Source organism: Lepidothrix coronata, unplaced genomic scaffold (assembly GCF_001604755.1).
Source record: "Lepidothrix coronata isolate B3197 unplaced genomic scaffold, Lepidothrix_coronata-1.0 Scaffold56, whole genome shotgun sequence".
In the NCBI taxonomy this organism is placed as follows: domain Eukaryota; kingdom Metazoa; phylum Chordata; class Aves; order Passeriformes; family Pipridae; genus Lepidothrix; species Lepidothrix coronata.
In genome coordinates this window covers 278,329-300,344 of record NW_016690236.1, presented here as the reverse complement: position 1 = coordinate 300,344, position 22,016 = coordinate 278,329, and the positions used below count along the sequence as shown (strand labels likewise).

The 22,016-nt window shown below is 37.9% G+C and overlaps 2 protein-coding genes across 6 annotated transcripts in view; one reads left to right on the top strand and one right to left on the bottom strand.

Moving 5' to 3' along the window:
• LOC108498161 (probable ATP-dependent RNA helicase DDX60) overlaps positions 1-10,293 on the top strand; it is a 43,742-nt gene extending 33,449 nt beyond the window's left edge. For all 5 annotated transcript variants that reach the window (XM_017816526.1, XM_017816525.1, XM_017816524.1 and 2 more), the window contains 7 exons: positions 1,205-1,343; positions 2,025-2,146; positions 3,708-3,855; positions 4,925-5,067; positions 6,021-6,172; positions 8,961-9,023; positions 9,117-10,293. In XM_017816526.1, the coding sequence (XP_017672015.1) occupies positions 1,205-1,343; positions 2,025-2,146; positions 3,708-3,855; positions 4,925-5,067; positions 6,021-6,172; positions 8,961-9,023; positions 9,117-9,219 (870 nt within the window). In that variant the 3' untranslated portion in view covers positions 9,220-10,293. The remainder of the gene's footprint in view (positions 1-1,204; positions 1,344-2,024; positions 2,147-3,707; positions 3,856-4,924; positions 5,068-6,020; positions 6,173-8,960; positions 9,024-9,116) is intronic.
• Positions 10,294-11,094: 801 nt separating this feature from the next.
• LOC108498162 lies at positions 11,095-21,405 on the bottom strand. Its single transcript, XM_017816528.1, has 8 exons — positions 21,177-21,405; positions 19,269-19,355; positions 18,853-19,086; positions 17,335-17,357; positions 16,265-16,410; positions 15,605-15,696; positions 15,415-15,510; positions 11,095-14,351 (listed from the first exon to the last, which is right to left on the bottom strand). The coding sequence occupies exons 1-8, from the start codon at positions 21,273-21,275 to the stop codon at positions 12,597-12,599; spliced, it is 2,532 nt and encodes an 843-aa protein (XP_017672017.1). The 5' UTR covers positions 21,276-21,405; the 3' UTR covers positions 11,095-12,596.
• Positions 21,406-22,016: the final 611 nt, after the last annotated feature.

The following is a 22,016-nucleotide window of genomic DNA, read 5'->3' as shown; positions in this document are numbered from 1 at the left end:
CAGATTCTTATTTGTTTATTTTGCATGCTTTAATTTAGAGAACCATATACTTTTTATTTCATAGCAATAGGCTATTTCTTTCTGTTACAAATTTAAGGAAACAGATAAAATTCTAACGTCTTAAGTTTGAGGTTAATTCTGAGCTACTTATGGAATAAATTCAATGTGTTATGGTCTATAAGATTACAAATAGATTAGGAAAGTTGGAGTTGTGCATTTATGTTATGTATGAAAATGCATGCATGTGAAATGATAGGAGTTTAAGACATACTAAGGATGACATGATTTCCAAAGCGAAAGTTTAGAAAGTAGATCTTAGATAAGACTGAAAATTAGTTGTACATCTCTCCATAGTTATAGTTTTAAGTTTGGTGGATGGTGGATACCATTTTGGAAAACTTTCATGCATGACTCCATTTTGGCTTACAGCTGAGGACTACAGGCAGTAAGTGATTACATTAACAAATCATCTGTGCCCAGGTTTCCAAGTCCTGCTCCTAGTATGATTCCTAGCCAACATTTCTGCCTCTTCTGGGTGTCTGCTGTTTTTGAGATGATGGGTCTGATGCTTCTGTTGAAGAGAAGAATCTGATCAATTTGCAGGAGTCCAGTAATGTTTCCAAAAAGTTACAGTTAGCATAAGAACTGGACAAAGCCTGACCCACACACCTAATATCCTGTCTCCAATAATTAGTGTATTAAAAAAAACCAACCGTATGATGATTCTCGGAATACTCCGTACTTGCTTATAAGGCATAATGCAGACTGATCTCTCATAGGAGAGCTGTCCTGGAATTTAGAGCCTTTAAAGGAGTTTTATTCCATGAGCTTGTCCTGTTGCTTTTTAAAACTATATAAGCTTCTAGCATCCAAATATCTTGCAGCAAAACATTTGACAGAACACTGCTTGCTGGGCTTTTATCTGGTCAAACATTTAGGTTAATAGTTTTCTCTTTAACACACATTGCATCAGGCCTTACTTTGATGACTGTATGCACATTTCATTTGCAACATGATCCAAATCTATAAGGTCAAAATCTATACCTGCAGAAATTTTTGCCTTTTACTGTAAATTCAGTAGTCTCAATAGGTAACTATACATTAGGCTGAAAGACTGTTCTGAATATCACAATTGTATATTTTTGTTGTATCTAATTTCATCTTTTACAACTAAGCTTTTTTTTTTTGCTTTCAAATTAAATAGGGCTACTTGGATCAAGAATGTAACCCCATAGGATTTGCTGGACTTGTGACACACTTGTACTATCATGAACCTTCAAATTTCGTTTTAGTGAGCTTTCTTGTGAAAGGTTTATTGCACAAATTGTGCCAGCCAATTAAAGGTAAATAATACTCCATTCAAGTTAATTGCAATCTATGGCAGGCTCTGTAACCTCGATGATACTGGGTACCTTCTTGCTGCTGCTACCTTTTGCTTGCCTCACCTTCATCTTCAGATCCTTGACCTCTGCCTCTACACACTCTGCGTATGCTTATATTTCTGTCTGAGAAAGCCAAGGCACACACCTGGCAATGCTGGTATCATGAACGTATCTTCGCTGTTTGTGAAACATTCTGGTGAGGTAAGAAGTAATGCCATACATAGAAAAATTAATAATTCTGACTCCAGAGTAAGATTTGAGTTCTATCTAGCAAATAAAATGGATGACTACTCTGAATATCAACAAATCAAAAAAGTAAGTACTACTAATGTCTCATTACCTGAGTTAAATCTATTGTGTGCACTGAGATATAGTACAATATGTTAACATATAGGAATACAGTAATGATTTGTACATACTATTAGTTGCTTAATTATCTACCATGATCTAATACTATCTATTTTGTATCTCATGAGTTGATCTTTATCCAACATAGTTTTGCAAAACCTCTGTCCTGACAGCTGTTATGGTCAAAGAAACTCCTGAATGGGAGTTGTTTATTGTAAGCAAAAAAAAAACAACAGCACATAATTTTTTTTTACACTTTCATATTTAACCCAAGCACTTTCTGTTTTGACACAGACTCAACTGTTTTTTCAGAAGATGTCATGGAAAAGCTAGTTCTCATTCTAGCAAACTTATTTGGGAGAATGTATCTTCCAGCCTGCTCGACGAAATACAAACGCCAATTTTGCCAGTCAAAGGTAGAGAAAGCATTTGTCTTTACCGTAACTTGTGTTGTGTACCACTTCAAACAATTTGTTTCCTTTTCTCAGTTAGACTGGTGTCCTTATGGATGTACAGCGGCCTGGTGCTGCCCACCCAGACGCTCTCTTGCTCCTCCATCTCAGCAGGCTGTGGGAGAAAATAGTATGGAGGAGCTCGAGCTCATGGGTTGAGACAAGAAACAGGGAGATTGCTTACCAGTTATGATCAAGGGCACACCAGCCTTAACTTGTGGAAAATGAAATCAATTTGGTGCCAATTAAAATGGATTTTGGTAGTGAGAAACAAAAAATAAAAATTTCAGCAGCACCTTCCCCTGCCTCTACCATCCCCAGGCTCAACTTTACTCCTTCATTCCTGACTCCTTTATCTCTCCCTCACCCCAAGTAGTGCATGGCTGATAGGAAATCAGAAATGAGCTGTGGTCCATTTTTAACAGCTCTCTCTGTCACTCCTTCCTCATCCATGTCACCCCTGCTCCAGTGTGAGTCCTGTCTGTGGGCTGCAGTCCTTCAGGATAAACCTGCTCCATTGTGGGTTCTCCATGGGCTCTAGTTCTTTCAGAAAACATTCAGTGGCTCTGGTGTGGGGTTCTTCAAAAGCTGCAGTGTGGGTATCTGCTCTGGCATGGTCCTCTCCACAGAAATGGCCGCAAGGAAATCTCTGCTCCACTGTGCTCTCCTCTATAGGCTGCAAGGGAATCTGCTTCATTACTTGGAGCACCTTCTCCCCCTTCTCACTCTGCTAGAGTTTTGTCTCCATCTAGGGAGCTGAAGCTTTTTGTGACACATACCAGTGATCCAGAAGGACACCAGCATGCTCTGTGGTATATGACACTGTAGGCTTAAGGCTTTTTCAAAAAATGGGACAGTATTAGTAGGATGAGCATTACCATTAGTTCTGCACAAAGTTAACTCACCATGGGTGCAGGTAGGGAAGTGAAACATTTATAAGGTGCTGCTGTTGGCTCTTCTACGCAAGGCCTTAAAATGTTGGAGAACACACCTATGGCTGGAACAACAGAGGAAACTTCTTCTGTATTAAACTGTTTATGTGGCCAGTTTCCAGCAAGCATTACAAGAGAAAAATTGTTATTTCTGAGAAGTGGTTAGTCATGTAGGAGGGATTACAGGACTGTTGTGGCTAATGGCAGCCATCAGTCTGTCATTTTGGCAGGGAAACCTGTTGAACACCAAGATAGACAAAACAAGATCTGAGAAAGGCAGCCCTTCAAAAGGCCACTTATAACTAGATAGAAACATCTTTAGTAAAGCTGTTTGCCAAGTACCCTGTAAGGAATTTTATACTTACTGTTTATCTTCCGTGCCTTTTGTGCTTGAAATTCATGTTCATCTTTAAGGTCTGTTAATTCCAAATGTCCAGGCAGTCTGACAAGCTGGGTAAAGTTTGAAATTGCACACTTTCTTTCTTTCTATCAATATGCTCTGTGTGTACTAATATTTTATGTATGGAACAATGTAGAACTGACACTTTTGGACAAATCACCTACATTAAGCAATGAACTGCATGTTATTTAAGGTCTTCCTAGAAGATCTACCAGAAGACTTTGCAGATGCTTTAAATGAATACAACACCAAAGTACAGGAAAATTTTGCTCATTTTCTTCTGACAACTGCCAAGCTGGCTGATATGGAACAAGAATACAAACTTCCACTGTCAAAGACAGGTATGAAGTGAAAAATTAATGCATGTTTATAATTTGTGAAATTGTATTAGGAAGATAAGGTTAATTCTCATGTTGTAAAGAAAAAACGTATGGCTTGAGATACAGTAATAAAGACTTACAATTTCTATTTCATTTTTGTTTTACAAGTATTACCAATTAATTTGTATGTGGCAGAAGTTTTGTACAGAGAAAGGATCATTTTAGTTGCTATTCTTCCATTATTCTGTAGGGCAAAAAACCAAAGGGACTATAAAAGAAAAAAAAAACTAAGGAAAATTATTGAATAAAAGCCTTTTTATCTGATCATCAGTGCATTTGCAGATCCTCAAATACCTAGAATACTTGAATTGCTTTCAGAATCTTACCAAAGATTAGATTTTCAACATCTGAACAGCCTTAAGATTTAAGTATCAATTAAAGAACATCACATTTTTTTTAAATCAACTGAGTTTTTTATGCCAATAAGTGATATTCAGTAAGAAAAGCAATACGAAAAGGCAAGCAAATTACCAAGCAATATAGATTGCCGTTGGGTGAAAAATATTTAACTACTTTATAATCTCAAATTATTTCCTGGAAGACAGATATTAAAGCAATGTAATATACCACTATCCCCTTGTCTAGCTCTAAAAAAACATGCCTTCAAAAATACTATTTTTGCAATAAGAAAGCACTTCAAGTATAGGACGTCCTTTATTCTGTCCTTTAATGTAAGACAGAATAAAAGATGATGGTAAACTAAGTCTTCTAATGGTAACATTCCCTTTGTTTTTGGCATAACTTTTGGCTACAAGTAAGTCAAGAAGAAAGGTTTAAGTTGCAAGGAGGGAGATTGAGACATAGTAATTCTTACCATTAGAAAGCTCTTTCTTATACACTGTAATCAGCTACACAGAAGTTCTTGTGAACAAAATAAACAAAGATATATCAAGAAGGATTTAAGTTTGGAACATTAACTCTATTTCCTGTCACTATCTACTGCACTGAAAACTTACCACTTTCAAACTAGATTGCTGAAAAGGGGTTTGTGTCTCAATAGCTTATGTTGTATATGAAACTTCTTGTCTAGACTTTACATCTCAGAATTGGCACGGCTCTGAACTAGCATCTTATTTGATGGACAACACCAAAAGCATATCTGCCATCTCACCTTTTGCATGTTTATCTGGAGTGGTTGATAATGATCTATTTCATGAGAACATCATTAATAAAGTAAGTTATTTTTTTCATGGGGGCTAGAATTTTATTGGAGTTCAATAAAGTATTTGTTTAATCACAATCTTCTTCCCTCTGTCTAATATGATAGCACTATTTGCAAGTGTCACTCTTTAGGAGAAATAATTCATAAAGTGTCAAAAAATAAATATCCAGCATCAAGTAGCACCACACTGTCACAGTGCAAAAATCACAGAATAGATGGATGTAGGAAAAAAAATCTGTAAATATTTTGCTTTCTTACAAGGTCTCCATTGCTTTTGACTCTCAGACAAGTAAAATACTCTAAAATTTCAAACCATATCCCCATTTTGTTTTCTCCATGTCAGGAGTTTTCATTTTTGTTTTTAAATCAACCACACAGTAGGCTCAAGGATCCTAGCGAATGGATGCAATATGACATTGATTGCTTTGTAACTAGAATTGTGTTAGATAGCACATGAGTTAGCTTAATTCTAATATACACCAACATATTTACTGTCAACTTGCATTTTCCTGTGTTATTCTACATGGGCTCTGCAGTATTAGGGAATTAACACAACTCATAATTCTGTAATAGTAAAAAATTAAATTCCTACAACTGGAGATTTGAAATTCACCTTCATCTTTAAAATGTTCCATGTTTAAGTGTAATTAATGAATTCAAAGCATCAATGAGTCTTAATAGATGATCTATGCATATGGAAAAAACCTAATCTAAAACTCAAGAGAAATAAAGTTGCCTAGTTAAACTCTAAATTACTCAGAACACTCCATAGCTGCACTAGCAGTTTAAATCGCATTACTAACAAACTCTCTCTTGTGTCTATAGTCTACATGTACTTGTGCAGATTTTTGGACTGGATTAGAAGTGTGGAACTTTTCAGCTGTGGGTCTAAAGGTGTAGGTTTGACAAAATAGGCATATAAACAAAACCACAGTATCTATTCAATAATATTTTTTGGTTTTAGGCCGTCTTACGTTCTCTTGGAGTTAATGTCACAAACTGCCCCCTGCTTTATTTGAACAAGTATGATAATCAGGGAAGGAGGAGGCCACTCAATGCATATGCACTGGACTTTTATAAGCACGGTTCCTTGACTGCATTGACAACTGATAACTGGTAAGTACTACCATTTATAAAACTGTTAAACATTACAATATGGTACACAAGTTCATCTTTTTGATTTTAAAGCCTTCTCCCTCCAGACTTTAGGGATGAAATAGCTGTTAAATGTGATTAGATTAGTCAAATGTTTTAATAGGAATAAACCAAACTGAAGTCTAATGGCAATGGCTGTAAAATATTATCTGGCTATTCAAAATAGGACCATAAGTGGGAAGTCTTGACTTCAGCAACATGAGTCATTTTGACAGGCTCTTCACAACATTTTTTATTTAATCAAGCCTTTTTTCACAATGAAAAAGAAGAGTCCCTAAAATGAGGAAGTCCAATGCAGTAGACCAGAAGATGGTAACACAGGAGCCAAGAGATGTCAAAAGCTTGGTCAAATAATATAGAAACAGATTAATGAGTGAATAAATGATCAGTGTCAAAAGACACAGGCATCCAAAACACAAGCTTGGACAAAATTTGTCAGTAATTCAGTATTTGTATTAGTGTTGCTTCAAAACTTCCCCTTTTCCTAATTTTTTCTAAGCATTTAGCAACTTGGCTTGATAAATCCATCATACTAGGATTTCTCTTTAAAGAAAACAAAAGCAAAACCAATGCACAACCATACACTAAAAAAACCTCTTTGCCCAAGCTGGCCAACCACTGCCATATGGAATCATATTTTCATGTTTAAGTCTATGGTACATGCAGTCTTCCTCTCTTCTTTTTGCCTGGATCACTTACACTGCAGTTTTTCCAAAACTGGAGTTTTAATCTTTACTTTTAGGTTGTCTTGCCTGTATCTTTTAACACTGATCATTCATTCACTTTAATCTGTTTCTGTATTATTCGACCAATCTTTTGACATCTCTCTGCTCCTGTGTTACCATCTTCTGGACTACTGCATTGGACATCCTCATTTCAGGGACTTCCCTGTTCTTCACTGTGAAGAAAACCTTTTACATAAAAACCCCCTGAAAGTTCTGACAAGCCAGTCAAGCTCTTACACTTGATACAGCTCCTAACAACTAACCTTTGACACTCTTTCACCTCCTAATTAAGCAATTTATACACTGCATTAGTCTTCTTCTCAGAAGCTAAATTTTTTTCTTTATTTTGTTCTTGCCGTTTACAGTCCTGTTGTCCTCTTAAAACTTTTAGAGATGCACTTGCTAAATGTTATGTGTAATTTTCATCATTATTGATTTTGCCTTTGATCCTCACTGGCCTTCTGTAACCTCATTCATTAAATCCATCTCTCTATAAAATGTCTAGCTTTCAGTTCTTAATGAAGCCATTCACATAACTGTTTTATTTCCAACCTTGGCTCAAAAAAGCTCAACCACAAGCTCCCTCTCAGCTCCTCTTATCAAGTATCTTAATTTTGCCATCATGCTCATAGCCAGTAACTTTTGAGTAAGAGAATACTACCTCACCCCGGGGGTGCTGTTGGGAACATAGAATATTATCTGCTTTTTTGTAAACTCTTCAAAGCAGATTCTAATCAGAATAATTAGAATACACATTCCATGCACTGTTATGGTTACAATAGGAGAGTTTGGCATTAATGCCACATTATCGAGACACATGGAAATATACCAATTATAGTATCACGTTCTTTGATTCTATCAAGCTGATCTAATAAAATATGTCCATGCCCATAGCAGGGGAGTTGGGACTATAGAATCTTAGAATGGCCTGGGTTGAAAGTGACCTTAAAGATCATCTAGGTCAAACCCCCCTGCTATGGGCAGGGACACCTTCCACTAGACCAGGTTGCTCAAAGCCCTGTCCAACCTGGCCTTGAACACCTCCAGAGATGAGACATCCACAGGTTCTCTGGACAGTCTGTTCCAGTGCCTCACCACCCTCGGAATAAAGAATTTCTTCCTAACGTCTAATTGAAACCTACCCTTTTTCAGTTTGAAGCCATTCCCCCTTGTCCTATCACTACAGTTCCTGGCGAACAGTCCCCTTCTGTCTTCCCTGTAGCCCCCCTTCAGATACTGGAAGGTTGCTCTTCACAAGAACAGAGCACTAGGGCAGAATACCTTCCCTTGACCTGCTGGCCACGCTGCTTTTGATGCAGCCCAGGATACAATTGGCTCTCAGGGCTGTGAGCACACATTGGTGGGTCATGTTGAGTTTTCATCAACCATCACCCCCCCAAGTCCTTCTCCGCACAGCAGCCCTCAATCCATTTCCTGCCCAGCCGGGATTTGTGCTTGGGACTGCCCTGACCCAGGTGATCAACTAGATGATCTTTAAAGGTCCCTTCCAGCCCAAACCCTTCTATAATTCTAGTATTTCAACACAATATTGATTAAAAAAAAAAAAGTGCTATTCTCAATTACTAGAAACTGAGTTTATTAAGTTCCTTTATAGTAATCAGTGGTCCTTTTTGCAAAATATAGGATCTTCCTCATTGGTAGAAAGCTTACACAATCTCCTGCTCAGTTTAGCCAGCAGGTTCATCTGAAGTATAGTGTTCCAGTTTAGCTTGTGACAGGTTAGTTATTCCAATACTTGAAACCATGCTCCAAATATAATATTAATAAATTATCTTTTCTAATATTACTGAGTCTTGTATGTTTAATATAATTATAGAAACATTAGCCTCTGCAGCATTATTAAGCTTATATTTTTTCTCCACTGATCCTAATGAACTAATGTCAGTGTTAAGAGGTCATGCAATGTGCTCTCTGCATCCTTACCCAACCTACATAGCTGGGTTTATTAAAGGTGAAACAGGTATAGTGCATATTCATTTGATTATTTCTTTTTATTTCTTCAGGTTAAATGAAGGAGATGCTTACTACGCCCTCAAAGATTTTTCACTCCTCATTAAGTCTGTTGGGTATGATGAACTTGTGCTTTTTAGAATACAATATATATTTCATTTTAAAAGCAACTTAAAATGTAACAATGATCTTTTTTTTTTTTAAACCAGAACAAGTCTGAGCGAACTATGTGATGATCCAAATGATAATGTTCTACTGGCATTTAAACAACTGGGCGAAAAATATGAAGAGAAACTGAAGCGTATTACTTAAAAAAAACCAAACCCAAAGCACCAGATATTCTTACCACAGATAGCAGCCTTTACGTTAGAAAATTACTAGATCTGAGTTACCAAGTAAAATTTCAGAATAAAGCTTTAGTTAATAATCAGTACTAGTAATAAAAAGTTTACTTTAGGAAGCTAACCTTTACCAATTGACATTTTAGCAGCTCTAATGTCAACTAAATAATATTTTTAATAAATTACAAAACTAAGTAATTATACATTATCTTTCAGTTGCACTTTTTTTCAGGCAGTGGCATATGTGTTGATAGCTCTCAGATATGTACTGAACATATGTCACAGTTCTGACAGCTGGTGAGATTAGCCTCTCAGTAGGACAGTATTAGAAACTTTCAGCTCCTTTGTGAAGGATGTTCAGCGATTATAAAAGAAATTGTTCTGTTTTCCAAGGTTTCGATTAAATCATGAATAGTACTATCTTCATGAACCATTATAAAAGCTTTTAAACTGCTCTGCAGTTTTAGTTTACAAAATTTTAAACAGATAGAGGGTTTTATAAGAGAACACGGAAGTCTGATTAATAAAAAGTTCCAACCACATTGCTTCATTTTTCACCTCTTTAAGAGTCAGAAAGATCCAGGACACTTATGGCATACTTGTCGCCGGAACAGAGAGATTTCTCTGAACAATTTTTCCTGCACTCTGTAGGCCTTGCTTGCCATGGAAGTGACAAGTGTGTATTGTTTATACTTACAGACTGTGTGAAAATATGTGATGTTTATACTTGTTAGCTGTGTGTCTAATTATAAGGTTTGAGAACATAATATGTTTATAGTAAGAAAACCTTGAGAACCTAGAGATAAAAGTACACCTGCAGATCTAGGAAAAACCCCTAAAAGCAGATTAATTAGAAAGAGGTTTCTATGCCAAGAATGATTTCAGGTCACATGGACAGAGCCTCAGATCCAATAAACTGAGAGCATGAGACGCGTGCACAAATTGAGCTATCCAATCATCTTGTTGTGAGCATGTACCCTGAGCAAACTAAACTGTATAAAAGTTAACTGATTTAAATAATAAATTGGACATTGCTTTGATCACATTGGTCGTGTTGCTATGTCTCTGAGCCTCCCCATCAATACATACTCGTCAAGAAGTCTCTGTAATACAAATCACTGAGTTTAGTAAAATATGTTTTCTAACTAATTTTCTTGGTGTTTCATTTTTTTGGGGGTTGTTTTGGGTTTTTTTTCTGGGAAGAGCAAAGTTTTCAGCAGTATTTTCATACAAATGCTTCAGTTTAACACTACCTTTTCATCTACCTGTAATCTGAAAATATATACACACACACATACCTATGTTTAGATAACATAGGAAAGTGAGGCTTTGACAAAAATCCTCATCGTCATGCAGAATTTCATAATGACCAAGGGAGTGATGTAAGTTATTCTCTACTGATAATTAGCAGTCATGCACTAAGGACAGCTCTGAATCCCATAGTTTATTTGAATTGGCTCTAGTGTTCCTCCAAGATCACTGATTCCCCTGGTTCTGGACAGGACAGGGTGAATTTTTGCAGTAGCCAGGAGCTGGCATGGCTGGGACATGGAGGTTATTCTATACCACCTCACATTGAAAAGAAGTAATACTCTAAAAATTTCATAAAGTTTGGGATTAACCCTAGCTCATTAGGAATTTTTTTAGCAGAAAAAAACCATTTTCTACAACTTTCTGGCAACAAATTTTATAGATGCCTTATCTGACTCTCTAAAATTGTTCCATTTCTCTCACTTTTATTAGAGTGAGACCAACTTCCATCTGTGACACTCTCTGCCATGATCATCTCACTCAGCCTTTGTTTTCCATTTCTCTCCTACACATGCAGAAGAACATGACAAGAATGTCTAGAGATAACAGCAAAGAAATTCTTAGGAGAAAACCTAAATACAGTAATATTTAAGAGATGAACATAAAGAACTAGAAAACTGACAATTAAGAGAATTTTTACCACCTTCCTTACTATAATGCAGACAGAAAGGTAATATTATTCAAGTTTTATAAATACTAGAAATTCCCAGCACATTTAATAAAGGAATGCACTGCCACAGAAAAATTGAGGCCAAGAATTCAACACAAGTAAGGTAAACATTTCCTAGAACAACAATAGTATTTCTAAGTACTATTTCACAGTAAGTATATTAAGTGTTGCAGAGATTTAAATTTAAGTAGTATTTCTCTTATAAAGTTACAGAGATAATGTGCAGATTATTGATTTTTCTAGTTGCCACTGAAAAAGTCTGAAGGAGTATTAAACATTCTGCATTTTGATTTAATACTTGCCAGTTGACATATCTATCTGATGCAAAATTAATTTAAAATCTGGCACCAGCTTTTGGTGAAGAATGAACAGGAAATAGAGCTTTACTCTGAAATAGTACTACTGCCTGTGTATTCCAATAATTAAAGCACAATTATATCTTGGATCCAACAAAAGGCTTAATAAAATAGAAAAGATGGTCTTTTTATCCTCACTTTATATCATATTTCACAGACTAAAAAGTCAATGAGTTTTGAATCATTAATACAAAGAAAGAAGTGCTGTTTTCCCTTTTTCTTGTTACACAGATTTTAAAAGGAAGATTTTGTGTTTTAAAAGCTAGATTCTCCTAATGCTTTCATCAAAACAGCAAATTAATATCTGTCCAAGTATACTCAAGCTCTTGCCAAAAGGAACGGAAAGTGAATTGTGATGTTTCCTTTTCCTAAAGGCAGCATTTCAGAAACGTAACTGACACCCTTCTGCAATGTGCAACAAGAACACTGATGTGATGCTTCAATTTCCAAAGTGCAAGAGAAATTATTGAAATTATACTAGAATTTCCACCCTCAATATACATTAAATACATCACAGAAAAGGAAACAGCCAAAGTGAGATACACAACGCAATTTTCAGCAATGCCTTTAACATCCTTTATTTTCCCTGTGGCTCTCTTCCCTCCCTGCCTGTGAGGTGAATGCTATTGGCTGTACTCTACTGCAAGTGCAAGTGCTGCTGTACCCAAACAGCAATCCTGCTGCTGAGGCTTCACCCAACCTGCCTTCTGGGACACCTCAGCTCTACACCACCCAAACATGCCCCAATTGCACTTCTCAGAAGGTCTGCATCCTTGAAGATGCAGCATTTATGGACATACTTCTGTCTTGATCAAGACATGACATTTTTGGTTGTTGCCTGACTTTGTGATTACGCTACAAATATTGCTTTGTTGCACTGTACTTGCTGATACCTCGACTGGCAAGAATCAGGGAGAAGAACAGCTGTAAAATCACTAATATCCCCACCTTTTAAAGTGTTAAGTAGAATTTATTTATTTCTAGTTTATTTAAGTATAGTTATCTTCTATTTCACTCTTTCTTCATGTCTGATTTTCTTCTAGTAGACATTTTGTCTTCTGCAACAGAAAAATATTCTGATGTGTGGTTGGTATCAGTAGAGACACATGTTTGACTTAGCTCCTCAGTGTCAGAATTGCTGTCACTTGGCATTCCTCCTGTCTCATTTACTGCACGCACAGAACCTCCTAAAGACGGATCATTGCACATGCCAGGAACAGAACACACTGCATTCTGAAACTGTACAGGCTCAAGTTCATCTTCCCTCCTAGGACGCATACAGTTGTTTGCAGCAACAGTTTCTTCAGTTTCTACCTTTTTTTCTTGTTTTGTTGCTGTAGTAATTTGAATGGAAGATGTATTCTCATATTCAGCTGGAAGCACAACTGAACATAAAGGTTGACTACAGGAAGCATTATCATCACCAAGCATTTCTGCACTTTCAGCTTTTTTAGCTGAGTTCACAGGAAAGCATGAGCCTTCACATGGATGACTATGACTAGAAGCAGGCTCTGCAGACTCAGAGGATACAGGTTTTCCTAGATTTTCAAGTGTTTTGTCAGGAGATTTGCTCTTCTCCTTTTCCATTTTTTCAGTTCTGTTTCCAGAAAAAAACACAGAAGTAGTCGGTGATTCGGAGGTATTTTTGACAATACCTCCAAATGAAAATACTGATGAAGATAATGGAACGTTACTTTTGAAGGGAAATGCACAATTATTGGTGAGAAGGGGTGATTCAGAGACATCATTCACCCCAGCAGCAGTATTGGTTTCTGAAGTAATGCAAGCTACAGTTGTGCTGGATTCTGAGGCACGAGATCCTTGTTCCCATAAGACAGATGCTTTCTCTGTACCATATTCTGCAGTTTCCTTTGTACAAAGTGTTTTTTCTCTCATGGAAGATAACATTTTTTGGTCAGAGGGCTTTTCAGACTGGTTATAAAGCGATGATGGTGGTAAAACCTTAAATGAATTACTGACTTCTGATCGTACAAACCAATCTCTTTCTGAATTGCCAAAGGGAAACAAAATGTATGGCTTTGCGCTTTCTGCTGAGTCTAAATTAGGACTGGTTGAAGAATCACAAACTGTGGTTTTGGTTTCACGACCACGTTTATCCGGGTTATCAGTTTTATCCACATTATCAGATTTCCCTAGATAAAACTGAGGGAAAGCACATTTCCTGTCTTGCCTTCTAAAGGAAAATGTACCTCTATCTTTAATAAATCTCGGTAATGAATTGTTAGTTGCACTGAAAGTAAAAGGTACACCAGAAAGTCTCTCTGCAGAAATATCTAGAGATTCTGAACTTGCAGCAGTAACAGCTACTGTTGCTGCTGGTTTTACGCCTGATGAAGTGCTAGAATTTGTGTCCATTTCGTTGAAAACAGTAACTGAGGATGGCTGTAACTTTTCTTTAACTAACAAGTCTTTAGAGTTCTCTGAGTCTTGAGTGGTTACTTCCTGGGAATTTCCCTCATGAAACAATTGTAAGTCACCATTTGTTTCAGAAAAGTTTATATTTGTGGATGGGATGCTTCCAAGAAAATTTCTTTTGTCAAAGCGGCCTGCTCTTCGCAGGGTTGCCATTTTTATTTTATCTGTGTTACTTGCTTTGGTAGGTGAAGATACAAGAGGAGTTCCTGAGGACTTATCCTTCCAGGCCTCAGCAGTTAAAAATTTATATTTTTTATTTGCAGGTAAATTTTGTGTCTTGAACAAATTGTTGAGTTTCTGAAGTTCCATATAGTATTTGTAACGTAACTCCTACAATGACAGCAAAAAAATCCCATTATCTAAAATGGCATTTGTGGATTCAGAGGTTATAAAACTCACATATGATCCTAAGACTGAAGAAAAGTTTTCATACATTCTATAGCATTTATGATGTATTTTTCCATTGCTACTGGAAAGCAACAAAACACAAGTCACTACAGAAAAAAGTTCTTCAAAAACAATTGAACAAAATACACAAGGAATCCTGATGACAAAGTAGGTTTTGAAACATGATACGATAGGAAACTGTATTTAAAGTCACTATCAGAATCAGAAATAGCTAAAAATACTAGCTTAGATATTAAGTGACAGCTTCTCATGAAAAACAGCCATCTGAAATCAATTTAGGTGGTGGAGTTTTTATTATTATATGAAACTGCATTCTTAATGGCAACAGAAAATAGATGTTCTCCAAAATAATATAGCAAAAGAAAAGTAATTCTATATTTAAAGGACCTAAGCAACTTTTTCTAAGCATTCCAGCATCTGCCACTCGTATTCTCAGAACATGTGTAATGTGATTTGCTGCCAGCCATGCTTCACTAACTGTAGCTAGAATTATTCTGTACAGAACAATACTCAGCCAACCAAATGGAACTGTTAGTAAGTGAAAAAAAACTAATTGTGTAACTACATCATGGGAAACCGAACAAAAAAGAGACTGGATTCAGTTTTATGTCAAATTATACAGCTTTAGAAGACAGAATTCTATTATCTTCAGAAAACAGAACACTGCCAGATGACTTTCTCTTCATATAAGCATAGGGAAGCTTATTTGGATTAGAAAGTTACAGATGTGACTCAAAAAGCCACACTAAAATATAAAAGTAAGTATATGAAGCCAGTAGTAAGATTTAAGTTCCAGCCTTCTGAAGACAAAAAAAAAAAAAAAAGTAAAATCCTAACAGCTTTAATACTTAGTCAGATTTCATTCTAGAATTGGAAGGGTAACTTTCTACTAAGAAAAGCTTTTAAAACAGTTTTCAGTTATTTAGAAAGTTGCATCATAACATACAGTAACTCAGCCATACTTACAACAGATGTGCAATCATACCTCATGACTCATATTTTGAAATGCTGACATTTGTGATATCGACATAAAACGAGTAGCGATCTTGCTACCGTCTGCTTCATCCTGTCCCGCCACAGGCTGAAAAATGTTTTGCAGCAGGCATTATATTTCATTTTGATAAGCCAAAACAGATGATATAGTAGTGTTGTAGACTACATAATCAATAACTTACAAGAAATGTGTTTGGTATATTCTTCTGGTCCTGACACTGCTTTGTGATATCTTTAAACAGACTTGAGTTCTCATTTCCTTCATATGGTAATCCTATTAGAAAGAACACAGGAATACTGATGGAGAGTGTATTAAATATGGAAAACACAGAAAGGCTCCTGTGTACCTAAATACTGATTCCAATTAAGAACAAGAGTATATTGCCCTAAACGAGACCCTAGTCGTTGTTGAAACTTCTGTGATTTAAAGCCAGAGGCCTGTGTAAGCAGTTTTCCAAATGTCTGGAGAGGCCCAATCCAACGCTTTCTCTTGTGAGGTAAAACCATTTAATCTGAGCATAGCCAACATGCACATTACACTACAACAAATATCCATCTAGTTCATCAACACACTTCTGACAGCAGCGATACTGGCTGTATATGAAAATTATACTTCCCCCAGATTCCAAAAATACAGCCTAGGAACTTTCTAAAGAAAACACATTTATAAAATGCATTTAAAAGCCCTCAATGAGTTTATCATCCATTTAATTTGCCCTGATGCTTTCTGAACACTTGCATGCTTTTGCCATGCAGATTGTTCATTAGGAACTGATTCCACAAGTTGCAGGTTTCTAGAGTGACCTCTCAAATCTTGTCTCCATTAAGTCCTTCTTCCCTACCTTTAACAATGCCTACATTAACAGGTGTTAACTCCAAAGCTATGATTTCATTAACCACAGATTTGATATCCATCTTCTTTGGCATACACACTGGTGGTCTTTCCCAGCTGGATGCTATATTCATCACATCAAGCTGAGTTTTCATTCTGAAAAAGGAAAAAAAAACTAACTAATTTACAACACTTAGTGTTTACATGCCAACTAAACTACATCTGTCCCAAATCTTCGTCCGCGAAGCCTAGCCATGAAACTACACCTGCCTAATATAAAAAAAAATTATTTTAAAAAGAAATCACTAGGAGGGAGAAGAAATCAGAAAAATTAAGTATTCGATAAAATGTCAAGTTCCTCACATTTTTTTTTCTTAAAACTTATTACTTGATGATTCATTCGAATTAGGTTCCATACTCAATGAAAATTGTAAGAAGTAGTGCCTGTGGTTCAGCAAAAGGATTACCCTTCTACACTTTTCTTAGTGTACTTTCCCTGAATCTAAATTATACTCCTTCTTCAGAGGGCATTGCTAATGTTAGTCTGAAACACAATGTATTTTAAAGAACTCCATTTCCAATATTCTCTCTTAAACTCAAGTTAAAAAGTTATAAGAAATGTAATTGAGAATCTTTAGAAAGAAATCACAGGGTATGTGCACTAAAAGCACAAATACAAAGGCACTACAAAATCTCCACACACACACACTTACAGTTAAAAGATTTCTGTAAAAGCCCAAGCATGCTTTGGTGTTCCTGAGTTTAAATAAGATACCTAAAAATATCCAATCACCAAGTATTAATGAATTTCTATATTTGCTTTTTGTCAGGCAGCCAATTCAAAAGCTTGATTATCTCTGATCCCTGTAGTCAATTATTAAAATTCTTGATGCACTTTCTATAATTTGGAATACAGAACATCCAAAAATCTTAAAGTATTATGTCTTAATTGTTCAATACTATTTTCATTTTAAATCGCTTATCTGATGATATCCAAAGTAACTTTTTTTTTAGTTTTTAATGTAAAATATCTAAAAGAACACTACAGAAAACAAAATACGAAAAAAAATTAAAATATACCTTGTATTCAAGCCACAGGCAACCTATAAATAAAACAAGAATTTGTAAGATAGAGTTTTCGTCCAACTGTCAAAAGAAGGTTATTGCTTTATCAAAATACATGAGAGACTGAATTGCCTGTCTTCATATCATGAAACTATAGGAAATAAACTTGTTAAAATATTAAAAAAAACCCACCAAAAAACCACAACACCAATAACAAAACAAACAAGCAAACAAAACCCACTACCCCCAAACCACTCAAATGTTAAAAAGCCTAGGATGGTTTATCTTGTAATATTCTGTGTTAAAGAAAAAAAGAACTCCTTTGGAGCCAAGTGAAGGGATTTAAATCATGATCCATATGGTTACCTAATCCACTTCAGATGTTCAGATATTTATAAGTATTCAAATGAAAGACTATTTTGTATTTCTTGATGAGGAAAGCATCTGCTATGTGCTCTCAATATGCTATTACACTATTTAAAAAGCTGTCTTTTAGTTTTAAATCAGGCAGATAATGGCAGTAAGAAGTGCACTGTACTGTAATCAAGTGGCACTTCCCAAAGGTAATGGAAAGTAAAAAAACTGACTGGATTATAGCTGCTTTCCTATAAAAACCTGGTGATCTTGCTGTAATGAATCTTTAAAGAAAAACAATGTATTGTTACGGAGGGCAGGCTGGGAGGTGCTAAGTTAAAGAGGAAGAGAACAAACAGCAGGAAGAGGAAGAAAATGAACAGGAGGAATGGGAGGAAGAAGGTAAGAAGAGTAAGAAGGAACCAAAGGGAAAAGTGGAGGAGGAACAGAAGGCACAGTTCCCTTGAACACTACGATGAAGACTTTCAGAGCCTTCCATACGTAAGTGTACATACTATGTAGGCACAGCGTATGCCAGAAGTATCAAAGCTTAGCTTTGAAAAGCCTGATTTACCTCTATTGCACACCTTGGTGGGCAGGCTTAAGTATCAGTATAATCACCTTAGCTCAGGTATCTCAACACAGTACTCCACTGTGCAGCACAGACAAGTTAAAAGTTCTGCCTCAAATCTTTCCCCAGAAAGCATTTTTAGTATCTTATAAGTTTAAAAATGCAATGGAGGTCCTTAATACACGAAGTATTTGAAAACAAATATGAAAAATAAAGAAATATGAGACAACTTTGAAGGCAGTACTAGTAAATAACTCTTCATCCAGCACTAAGGCAGCTTACTTTCACAGCTGGTAGCATAACACAGCAAGTGTTATAGTTACAACTATACAGTCAACTTTAATTTCCTTTGTTAGTGAAGAAAAAAAAGTGCCTAGTGAATACACTAAAAATCACCACTGATAAGCTGAAAAGAAAGCTTTTTCAAACTTTTCTAAAAATTAAAAGTGTTGTCATAAATAAAGTATGAAGAGTTAAATAATTTTAGTCTATTTTTTATTTATCAAATTTGTTTTTCCTGATTGAGTCATAATCATAACCTACAATACAGTAGGCTCTATTTGAGTTTATTATACAAGTGACATCAAATAGAAACAAAAGGCCATCACCTCCAGGAAACGCTGAGGATCACACTCATGGACAAGCTTTTCACAATCCTTCAAAAAATTCTCAATGGTCTTCTTGTGAGTTTCTTTCATTTTCTTCCAAATCTGAAATTCTTTCTCTTTTTTACCTCTTTGATTTTCAACATCTTCTAGTAACTGCTGTTTTTTCATTTCTAGAGTTTTGAAAATTTCTCCAAATTTCAGCTCAATTATCTCCACATCGTTGTTCAGCATCATCTAGAAGTGCAAGAACATAGGAACAGATGCAAATGCAGTAGCAGTGTATATTGACTTCTCTAAGTAAGTTCAGAGGACATCTATGCCACAAGAAGGACCTGATGCTCTACGTTATGATTAAGCTATCATGAGAAGAGAAACAAAGACACACACACACATAATATGCAGCATCTGTAACTCACATCTGTATCATTTGGTCGTTTTGAGATCTCATTCATCAGCTTCTCATTTATTATTCTCATTTGTTTCAGAGTGCTGAAGAAGGTTAACTGAAAGACAATTGAAACACTTTATTATGAGTTTATCCATTCCACAAATACATTTCAGTCTTTATCTAGAATCAGATCATGAAAAACATAGAGCTACTGGAGAGGGCCCAGTGGAGGGCCACAAAGATGATTAGGGGTCTGGAGCACGTCTCTTATGAGGAGGGATCGTATGAGCTGGGCCTGTTTAGTCTGGAGAAGACAAGACTGGGAGGGGATCTCATTAATGCATATAAATATCTTAAACCTGGGTGCCAAGAGGATAGTGCCAGACTCTTTTCACTGGTGCCCAGCAACAGAACAAGGATCAACAGCCATAAACTAGAACATGGAAAGTTCTCAATGTGAGGAAGAACTTCTTTACACTGAGGGTGGTAGAATACTGGAACAGGCTGCCCAGGGAGGTTGTGGAGCCTCCACTCTCTGGAGACATTCAAACCCCACCTGGACGCATTCCTGTGTCACCTGCTCTAAGTGACCCTGCCTTGGCAGGGGAGTTGGGTCCCTCCCAATCCTAACTATTCTGTGATATTTTGTACAACATATAAAACAAAGGTCGCAATTAAAAATATCAATGAAAACATTTAATGCTTTCCTGGATCAGTACACAAACTTTCTTTTGCTCTTTCTCAAAGTAATGTTCTTAGGCTTACCTACAATGCGTACTGCTGAAACGGCTGCTTTATAGTTAAGATATTGTTTTACTTAACCTTTTTTTAACCTCTCTCTTCACACACATCTATCACAATGTAAGTTTTAATTCCAGTTTGACTACAAACCGTGTGATAGTAATTTTTTTTTATACCTCACATAAAATAAATAGAATGCTGTTCACAACCAAGATATCTTGTTTTAAACTAATATTATCACAGATTTTTTGCTACAGTATCACTAAATTTTATGTAGGATATCTAGTGCAAAGGCTGTTTTCCCCTGGTTTCCTGATTGACATGAAATTGGTGATGGGAAAGGCAGGAGAAAAATCGGTGTAAAAGCAACTTTTGTCTTAAAGAATAGTCAGTGCTGTACTTAGTACTTTTCATTCACTACCATGTAGTTGTTTCAATTACTCTACAGCAGAACTGATGTATGACATGCCAACCTGCACCCAGTTTGAACAGGGCATGAAGAGCTCATCCTATCCTAATATTTTGGCAAAAACCACAACCACTACAACCAGCCAACCAAGCATTAGGCCAGGCAATTGCTTCCTTCATGCAAATTGGAAGGCATCTTGGTTTTACATTTATCTAATTATTACTCACCCAAACTATCTATTCCTAAATATGTAATTATCTATGACCCAAATTACTAAGGCAGCTCAGAGAGCCTATAAACAAAACATCTGTACGTGGATTTTGGTGGTGTTAGTAAGACTGGCATCTTCCTGAACTTGGAAAAACTGGATCCAGACATGTAATAAACTCTTAGCATCAGTGTTTTTTCGGCAAAGACCGCAAGTCTCTATATGAAAAAAACCCAACCCACTACAAACCAAAACAACGACAAAAAAGCGAAACCAAAACAAAAACTCTCCAGGTGCTTCGGTAAACTGGGTTCAGATCTGTTCATACTGTAATACTGCCTGGTCCCCTGTGTGGTGGATGCAGTGGGACGGTAGCAGGGGAAGGCACACCCCGGCAGACACGAACAACTCCTGAGTCTGGCTCGAACCAGCACAATCCCTCTGCCTCTCTCCTGACCACCACACTGCGGTTTTCCCTGCGTTTCTGAGTAAACACAACCCGTGACTGGTGGAATCCCCAGCGGACAGCTCGACTTCCCAGTCGGGCCCCTGGCGCGGAGGGGACGCCCCGGGCTTACTTTTTCTTCCTGGTACACCGTGTCTATGAGGTTGACGGAGTGGAAGATGCCCTGGTGCTCCTCGGAGACGCACTGCCCGCACCCCGCCTGCCGGCACATGCGGCAGTAGAGCTGCACCGGCCGGCTCGGGTGTTTGTGGCAGCTTCCCCCGAGCGCCAGCGGGGACAGCAGGTCGGACCCCGGCCTCGGCCCCGGCGCCGCCTCCCCGGTCTTGGCGGCGCCCGCCGCGCCGGACCGGTAGAGCTTGACCACCTCTGCCAGGGTGGTGTTGACGGGCAGAGCGGCGACGCCGCCGCGGGGCAGCAGGCACAGCTTCCTGCACAGCGGGCACGGCACTCGGGCGCAGGGCGGGCCCGGCCCCGGCGCCCCCCGGCCCAGGCGGGCCTGCTCCGGGCCCCGCTGCAGCTGCCGCAGGCGGGCGGCCTCGGCCGAGGCCAGGCACTCCAGCACGCAGCCCCGGCAGAAGTTGTGCGAGCACAGCGGCAGCGTCACCGGCTCCTCCAGCAGCGACAGGCACACGGCGCACGTCAGGCTCGCCTCCATCGGCGGCGGTGAGGAGCCGGGCGGCCGCCGCTCCTGCTGCTGCTCTGGGTCTGACTCGTCCCGCTGCCCCGCCGCTTCCAGCTCGGCGGCACCGAGGGGCTGCGGCCGCGGCCGAGCAGCCCGAAAGCCCCCGAACACGGCGCCTCCAGCGCCGCTTCCAGCCGGCAACTCCCGAAGGAGCGACACCCGCCCGCAGAGGGCGGGGCGAGGAGAGGCGCGTTGGCGATAGGCGGAGGCCTGAGATTGACGTCGCTTCTGTCCAGTAAAAGCAGGTAACGACACGGGGGGTGGGGCGGA